Here is an 8,561-nt window from a genome sequence, read left to right on the forward strand (position 1 = left end):
TCGTTTCCGAATGTTCATAAATAGAGTATTTAATGAATAATATATTCACTTAAATACTTGATCCGTTCACGCACTATTTGTGTGACCCTACGGGTTTAGTCAAGAGTAAGTTGTTGATTAATATTATTAATTCCACTTGAACTGAAGCGACCTCTAGCTAGGCATACAGCTCACTTGATCTCACTGAATTATTAACTTGTTTAATTAATTAATACTGAACCGCATTTATTAGACTTAGCATTGAATGAATACTTGGACCAAGGGCATTATTTCCTTCAGTCTCCCACTTGTCCTTAGGGACAAGTGTGCATTGCCTAATTCCTTTGTCGCTTGATGCCTGCTCATGAACATAAGGTAAGAGTAGTCATCCTTATTATGTCAAGAGGTATTTCTCGGTTTCAGAGTTCAACTGATCAAATAAACAGATAATCATAGCCTATGATTCATCTGAGCACGTCCATGCATTTGCGAAATTTCTTAAGGCAAGATCTCAATATGACAACTATGATTAGGAATCATAGTATATATTGACTTACAATTAGACATGTGCATGGGTCTACGACCCGACATAGTATTTGTTGGACCCGCCTATTTTTTAGGGTCTCAATCCAATTATTTAAGGCCCGTTAAATTCGGGGCATATCTTGATCCAGATGTTTAAAAATGGGCCTATTTGCAATATTTTTAGACCTAGACCCGGTCTCGATCTGACTCATGGACCATTCAATTACTAAAATAAGTAAATATATTTTTAACTTGTTTTTAGGCATATTTGACATTAGATTGAAAGGGAAATAATATGTATTAACTTATGATAATTTTTAAAAAATATGTATTAATTTATGACATTTTTATATGAATATGATGGCAAATGATATTCAAGTTAATGGCCTAAATAATTGTAGAGACAAAAAAGGTTGAAAATCAATTCACAAACCCATTTCGATTCGCAGACCCGCTAAATCCATTGGATCTGAGTAGGGATCTAAAAATTCATACCTAGTTGATTTGGGTCCAGATGAAAAACATGGGTTAGGGTTTCACTACACTACAACAAAAACATTAATTAATAGCGCTTTTTTCAATGAATGACAACGCTTTTAAAGCGCTGTTAATTAGCAGCGCTGTTAAAAGAATGACAACGCTTTTTAAAAGCGCTGTCATTTTTTCTTCATTTAGTAGCCTTCAATATATAAGCGCTATTAAAGCTTCAGTATGGCGGGAAAGTTTATGATTAATTTAATTTAAATTAATTAATAGCGTGTAACTAAAAATCGTTGTTGTTTAAGTGCATTTTAAAATTTTTACCGGGCTCTTTTTAAATTTTAATTTTTAATTATTAAATACCTGTAATAAAATATAAAAATATTTTATAACCTACAAATCAAATTGAATATATATAAGATCCAACTTCATTTCTATCATATCAAATAAACGTCTCGATGTCTCATACATAACTTAAAATCATATATGCCTAAATACACAGTAAAATAAAAACACACTAGAAAACAGAAAGAAGTATCCTTGTCATACAGTACTTCTTTTAATTTCAAACCAATAAAATAAAATTAAAACGTTCTAGAGAAATTCTACTCGAAAAACATAATTAATACATCACAATATTCACACGAGAAGAACATGACGCGTCCATTGAGCTCTGACTTCATCAATTTGTCCTTGATCATAATTCGGAACATTGCAATCATGAATGTACTACAAAATGAGAAAATTAACATAATTAGTGACAATCCATATAATAATGTCTAGGCTTAATTGAACAAAGAAAAATACATACATCTTCAAATATTCGAGTTTGCTTATGGTCGATGATCTCTTTCATGTATCTCATGACATAATATCCAGAATCCATGACATTCTTTTGCCTAGGACACTACAAAGGCAAAATACAATCAATTACTTTCGAATACTTTAAAAAACAAATAAAAATTGCAATAAACATAAATCATAGTACATACTTGTATCTGTATCCACTTGGTGCTCATTTTAATTTTCTTCAACAATCCTTTTTCAGTACGAAAGCCAAAAAGTGCTCTGCAAAGAAAACCAACATATATTATACATCTATACAGAGACTTAGTTCCAGTGCCAGAAATGGGAGTTTAGCTCAACTAGAAGCTGCGTCTGCACACTATACGACAACATATATTATACATCTTTGGGTCAAATGGGTTAACCATGTGTACTTAAGAGGAAAGGATTGGAAGGTTTATGTTCCATCTCCCTCGGTGAGCTGGTACTGGAGGCAACTATATCATGTCAAAGACAGATTTAGAGGAGGATACAATGGAGACAAATGGGGTTTTGATAGGAAAGGGTACACTACCTCAAGTGGTTATAGGTGGCTAAGGGAACAACAACCTCTTGTGAATTGGGCTAGATGGGTTTGGAATAGATTTAACATCCCCAAACACAGCTTTCATTGTTGGCTAGTGATGTGGGGAAAGGTGCAAACCAAGGACAGATTAAGGAAAATGGGATTGAATGTGGACACAAACTGCCCTCTCTGTGCAGACCACCCTGAGACAGTGGATCATGTATTCATTCACTGCAAATATGCACAAACCTGCATGCAACAGATGAGCTTCAAACTGAAGCTCAACCTCCCTGGAGGCAGTCTGCAGGCCCTGAGCTGCTGGCTTCAGAAACCAGTTAAAAACAAGTTCAGACAGCAGGTGGTTCAGTGTGTAGTCTCAGCAATGTTATATCAGCTTTGGAAACAGAGGAATCAGGTTGTTTCGAATGGATGTGTGGCCAGACATGAGGGACTCGTGTGCCTGAATCAGTAACGCAGTAGCCACATAATTTGTAGATAATCCAACATTCAGTCCGATCTTAGAGTCATGCACTTGAGCTTGCTAGGTTGTACTTCTCTTAAGGAGCTTATTAGGTTGTACTGCTCTTAAGCTTAAGGAGCTTCTCATTGACGCTGTTGATGAACATGCACTTGAGCTTATTAAAAAGCTCTCTGGGGTGACAAGTCTACAGTTTGGAAGACCTGATTTAAGTTTCACTTTTCTGTTAATCAATCCTTCTTAGAAAAGGGATCAGCATTTAACCAATCAAACCAGAAAAACAACAATCTAATCACAACAAATTCCTTCAAAAAATTGAAATCATCGCATTTCGTAGACTTGAGCTAGATGATGACAGGAAAGGTTAGTCAAAGTAGCTGTAGTGGTATCTAAGGTCATGCTAGGACATGCTCACAGACTAAGAGAAGAGTCACAGCTTACTTACAGAAGCTAAGCAGCAAGCAAGACACGATTTAGCTCAATTGTGTTGGAACTTGGGATGTATCAATTGCTCTTTGTTGGAATCAGTTTATTAACTGTATATATTTTGTTCTTTGTTGGAATCAGTTTCAGTTCGTGTCTAAACTTCTTGATATAAGGTTTATAGAGTATTGGAAATAGAAATATTTATGCTTACCTTTCTACAATCTTACGCAAATCATCTTGAACTCCTTTCCCTGTGCCCTTGTACTTTTCATTGTTTAGAGGATCCAGAAAATACACAACATCATTGTACGGATCAATGACACACAACACCCAATGGCGCCTGTATAATAAGATGTAATAGGACAATATTAATAATTAAACACAATACCATAAGGGACAAATACAATTACAAAAAACTTAAGAAACACTATACCCATCATTATACGGTGCTAAGAAGACTCTTCCTTTGGTTGCCCCAACTGTCGTCAATGTATTCTTGATGTACTCAGAACGGGATATTTGATCCTCTTGAATTTTCCTTATCTCCCACTTCTTAACTTGTGGTGCAGGAGATATTCCAGATGGGCATAGAAAGCCAAATAAACTGATTACTCCTCTCATTTGGCAGAAATGATGCAATAACCTACCAATTCATCATAAAAAGTAAATTACAAACACTAGATATACTAAATAAATCATAAAACATATTATGAACCAAAAACCAAATAGAACTCACGACATGTAAGTCAACATATGATAATCTCTGATTTGTGCTTGGGCTAGGAATTGAAAAATCTCCCCTCGGCCAACACTGATTTGCTTATTTTTACCGGGAACTCCTATGTCAATAAGGATTTGAACTTGCTCGTCGTGGTTCATCTTCAAAGTGTACTTGTGCATGATTTGAAGATCAGGAGAAAGTCTATCAGGTAAAGGAACCACCGTTTCATGGTTTTCATCCAACTTTTGCGGTTGGAACTCGGACGACGCATGAGAGGAATCATCTTTAAAGGCAGCAAGGGGTTTCTCCTTCGAATTCAGTTTTCTGACGATGTTATTTGATGGAGAAGCTTTATTATTTTTATCTTTGCATTTTGGAGAACCTTTATCCTGTGAACACTTGTAAACCAAGCTCTAATTATTATATCAAACAAGCAAAAACACATGTTGAAATTTTATAGACAGAGGAGGCCAATATACAGTCATATAGAAAGAATAACAAGATTAACTTTATACCGGGTTATCCACAATAATGAGTTCTGTAGACCACAAAACAATTGTCCCTATTGCTTCTTTGATGATGGATGCTTCACCATTATCGAGAGGCACGGGCAAAGGTGTGAGTTCCTCGGTTGTGTAGTCAATACCAACTCTCATGTAGCCTGGTGGTAGTGACGCGTTGTGTACCACAGAACCGTTGTTGACATTATGCACCTTTCCCCTAGCGACCACTCTATAACTCGGATCGGATAAAGCGAACTGGCATGCAATTATTCCCTACACAACACTAGTATTTTATCATAGAAAAGAGCATCAAACTGTAATATGGAACATGTGAAAAGGGGATACCAAGGGAGGAACAAAACACCAAACTGCAGCAAGTTCAAGTTCTTCACTGATGAAAATACTTACTAAAGCCTTCATAGCTTTAAGTCAATCAAATAATAAAGTGAACTCATTGTTTGAGGCAGATTACAGAATGCTGTAAAAACTCAGGAAACCACTATTATTAGTGCTATAAAAACTCAGGAAACCACTAATCAACATAGAATTTCGGCCATATTTTACTATAACAGACTAATAAGTTCAATTAAACCATTTATCCAGAAAAATTTATCAATTCAGGGCTAATAAGTTCAATCAAACTCAGTTTCAAGGCAAGTGAGTAAAAAGATGACCAAATATTAATAATAGAGTACAGTAAGTGGAGTTCAGTTACAAAGAGTTCCAAAAGTTCGCTGGCGTGCATGAAAAGAATAGGGCCGAAAAACTTGTCTTCCAGAGTAAAACATTCATATTTAGTGTACTGGAAAGATGGAAAAAACGGGAAGTTGTTACCACGGGAATACGAGTACATTTGCTACTTTTCGGAACAACCTCATTGGGGCATCGATCTTCAATAATCTCATCCTCACAATGTGTCCTGTTTTCCTTAGACTTTGAAACTTTGAATTTTAGAGCAACTTCATCAGGCCTTCCATCTACAACAATCTCTTTCTCACGAAGCCTCTTGTTTTCCTTAGACTTTGAAGTTTTCAATTTCAAAGCAACTTCATCAGGACTTCGTTCTGCGACAATCTCCTCCTCACGGTGTCTCTTTTTTTCCTTTGACTTCAAACTTTCAAATTCCAAAGAAACTTCATTAGGGCTTCGATCTTCAACAATCTCCTCCTCATCACAATGTCTCTTTTTTTTCTTGGGCTTTGAAGTTTTCAATTCAATCATTTCACGTTCCAATGACTTCACACGTGCAACCATTTCAGCCATCTTATCTAAGCAGACTTCCCTTGAAGGCAATTTTCCGTAGTAACTTATAGGTGTTACTCCAGCACCAACAGCCCTTACTCGACCACCACCCTCTTTTTTTTGCAAAGCCCTCTGTAGTACATCGTCACGTCCTTTATCAACAAACTCACCTTGAGATGAACGATGCATTAGGTCATCCTGTAACACATTAGAACCAAATAAGAGTACAGTCCATAGACATTAAAATCACTATACGATTAAATACATACGTTAAAAAACAAAGGACAAATTCATACAATTCGATCAGCCACTTCTTTAGCTGAAGGTACAATGTTCTTATCTTTGTCAGTTCTCATAAGTTTCCACAATTGGCCACGACCTACAGATGTTACAATTTTACCACCTGGTTCTGCTCGAATTTTTTTAATCTAAAAACAAAACAAAACTAAATGTTAGTTCAATTACATGGAATAGTTATATAATGTAAATATAATAACTTTAATACATACCACATCTTGTTCAAATCTAGCACAACCTCTTCGTCCTTTCCTTTGAGGATAGTCATTATTACTTGCACGTTTTCGATTAGCCTCACTTTTTTCCTAGTCAAGCAAGCATTAATAATTACAGCAACATCAAATAGTAAGTTTTATTATTCAAAAATCTAAACTAATTATCATATACTTTGTTGGTTCCTTAATTAGTCTCTTATAGGCGCAATATATATTGAATGTGAAGCAATATACTATGGATGTTGTTTTATTAGTTTAACAAACTCCATGGATGCAACTTGAGGAGTGGGGACTTAAAGGAAGCCATGTAATGCATAACAACTGAGGGGGAAGCATAATGAGAGTACTTTGAATTATTGTTCTACGACAAGATTTGCGTTAAATTTTCTTGTTTAGATTATGCCGGCAAATATTATTATAAATAACATTGCTAATTTGCTTTCATGTGAAGGTGAAGGGGCTAATTTGCTACTTATCCCTGTCTGAAATCAACTAGAAAGGAAATATATACCTGAAATTCATCAGAAAGACGACTTTTCACAAACTTTTTCCAATGGATGCTATCAATAAAGTCATATTTCTTAGGTGGCTTTTCTCGCAACTTCCCATGTTGATCAAACAACCAATTTCTTGATATATCAGATTTGAAGTTACTCCAACACCGCCCTCCTTTCTTTAGAAACCAGGATTTCTCTCTCTCGCTAACCCTAAATGTTATCTGCATTAAAGTAATAATAGAATTAAATCAAATTATTCACAAGGGTTAAACATACATCTCAATTTTCAGTAATAGAGTAAAGAATATTACTGAGAGATCCTCAAAAAGAGCATCCTTCAAACTTTTAGGAACTTTGTGCCAATTGTCGTAGATGATAGGGACATCCTTGTGGATGCTATCCCCCCAATAACTCATCAATTTATCACTATCAGTCCCGATTGGTAGCCCATTGGCATTCCACTGAACATCGAATCTCACACCTCTATTTCTAGCTCGAACCAATGGAGCCATCCTAGTAGCACCACGACCTTTATCCTCTTTTCCCTTATAAGAAGGGAGGCCATCTCCACTATCAGATTCATCGCCACCTCGTTCTTGGTCAATATTTAAAGAAGCCATTAATCTGGAAGAAACCATGAAAATTTGTAAGTTTAACTTTTAAAAGAGCTTTCCAGTCTCATACTTTGTGACGAAATTACACTGATCTATTACTTGGTTGAATCAGTAGATAAGCTGTTGGTTATATATCATACAGTATCTCAATCTGAATCTGAATATCTGAATCTTAACTGAAATTGTAACTGTAATTTTTAAAAGATTTTTAAAAGAGGTAGGAAATATTCTGATGAGATCTGGTAACTATGCCTGATTTTTAAAAGAGGTAGGAAATATTCTGATGATATCTGGTAAACAAGAAATGAACACTTTATATGATTATAGTTTTCTAGTTTAGCGTTTTTGTTGGTTGATTGAAAACAAGTTCGATTCAGGTTTATTGAGTTTTAGGATTAGTTAGTCTTCCACGCATTGGGTATTTAGTCTTCCACTCCCATGTTCTATTCGGGATTAGATATGGTATCATGCATAGTTACTTATATTGATGAGATCTGGTAACTGTGACTGTAATTTTTAAAAGATTTTTAAAATCAGGCATAGTGACTGTAACGGTCAAGGAAGTACATAGCTTGGGTAATTTTCAATTTTCAGTCTCATACTAGCAATTTTCAGTTTGACTAAATAATCACAGGAACAAACTGTGTTTACGGCATATAATTGATGCTGAATCGAAAATTTTATAATAGAAATTTATTGGCTGAATCACTGATCTTTTATTAGTTATCACTCACATTTCATAATTCAAGCATCTGAAATTATAGTTAGGATTTGTATTTGTAAAGAATTAAAAGAGATATGGGAGTTGGAGGAGGTACATTGGAGTTTATTTCAGAAATGATGGGTAGTGGTAGGCGGCATATACACAATAAGAAGAACAGGAAGCAGTTTCAAACTATTGAGCTCAAAGTTAGAATGGACTGTGATGGATGTGAGCTTAAAGTCAGGAAAGCTTTATCTTCACTCTCTGGTAAATTTCTTCTTCCCTTTTGCTATTTTTTTGTTACAGTGAGTAACTGTAATTCGTTTCTTAAGGTTATGATATCTTAACATAGGTGAAATAAGGTTGGTTTTGCATGGGTGAAGAAAGTGGAGATAAACAGGAAGCAGCAGAAGGTGACAGTATCAGGATATGTAGAAGCAAATAAGGTGTTGAAGAAGGCGAAATCAACAGGGAAGAAAGCAGAAATATGGCCATATGTGCCTTACAATTTGGTATCTCAGGCTTGTTGA

The 8,561-nt window shown here is 35.4% G+C and overlaps 1 protein-coding gene across 1 annotated transcript; it reads left to right on the top strand.

The window, feature by feature from the left end:
* Nucleotides 1–8,126: 8,126 nt before the first annotated feature.
* Nucleotides 8,127–8,561, top strand: LOC110790906 (heavy metal-associated isoprenylated plant protein 23-like). The gene is made up of 2 exons (XM_021995661.1): nucleotides 8,127–8,298; nucleotides 8,407–8,561. Exons 1-2 carry the CDS (start codon nucleotides 8,127–8,129, stop codon nucleotides 8,559–8,561), a joined length of 327 nt encoding a protein of 108 aa, XP_021851353.1.

Source organism: Spinacia oleracea, chromosome 6, assembly GCF_020520425.1.
Source record: "Spinacia oleracea cultivar Varoflay chromosome 6, BTI_SOV_V1, whole genome shotgun sequence".
NCBI lineage: Eukaryota > Viridiplantae > Streptophyta > Magnoliopsida > Caryophyllales > Amaranthaceae > Spinacia > Spinacia oleracea.

Bases quoted from the DNA above. Each gene is read 5' to 3' on its own strand.
- LOC110790906 (XM_021995661.1), top strand. From the start codon at position 8,127: ATGGGAGTTGGAGGAGGTACATTGGAGTTTATTTCAGAAATGATGGGT. The intron at 8,299-8,406 runs GTAAATTTCTTC...TTGGTTTTGCAT, and splicing joins AGCTTTATCTTCACTCTCTG to GGGTGAAGAAAGTGGAGATA.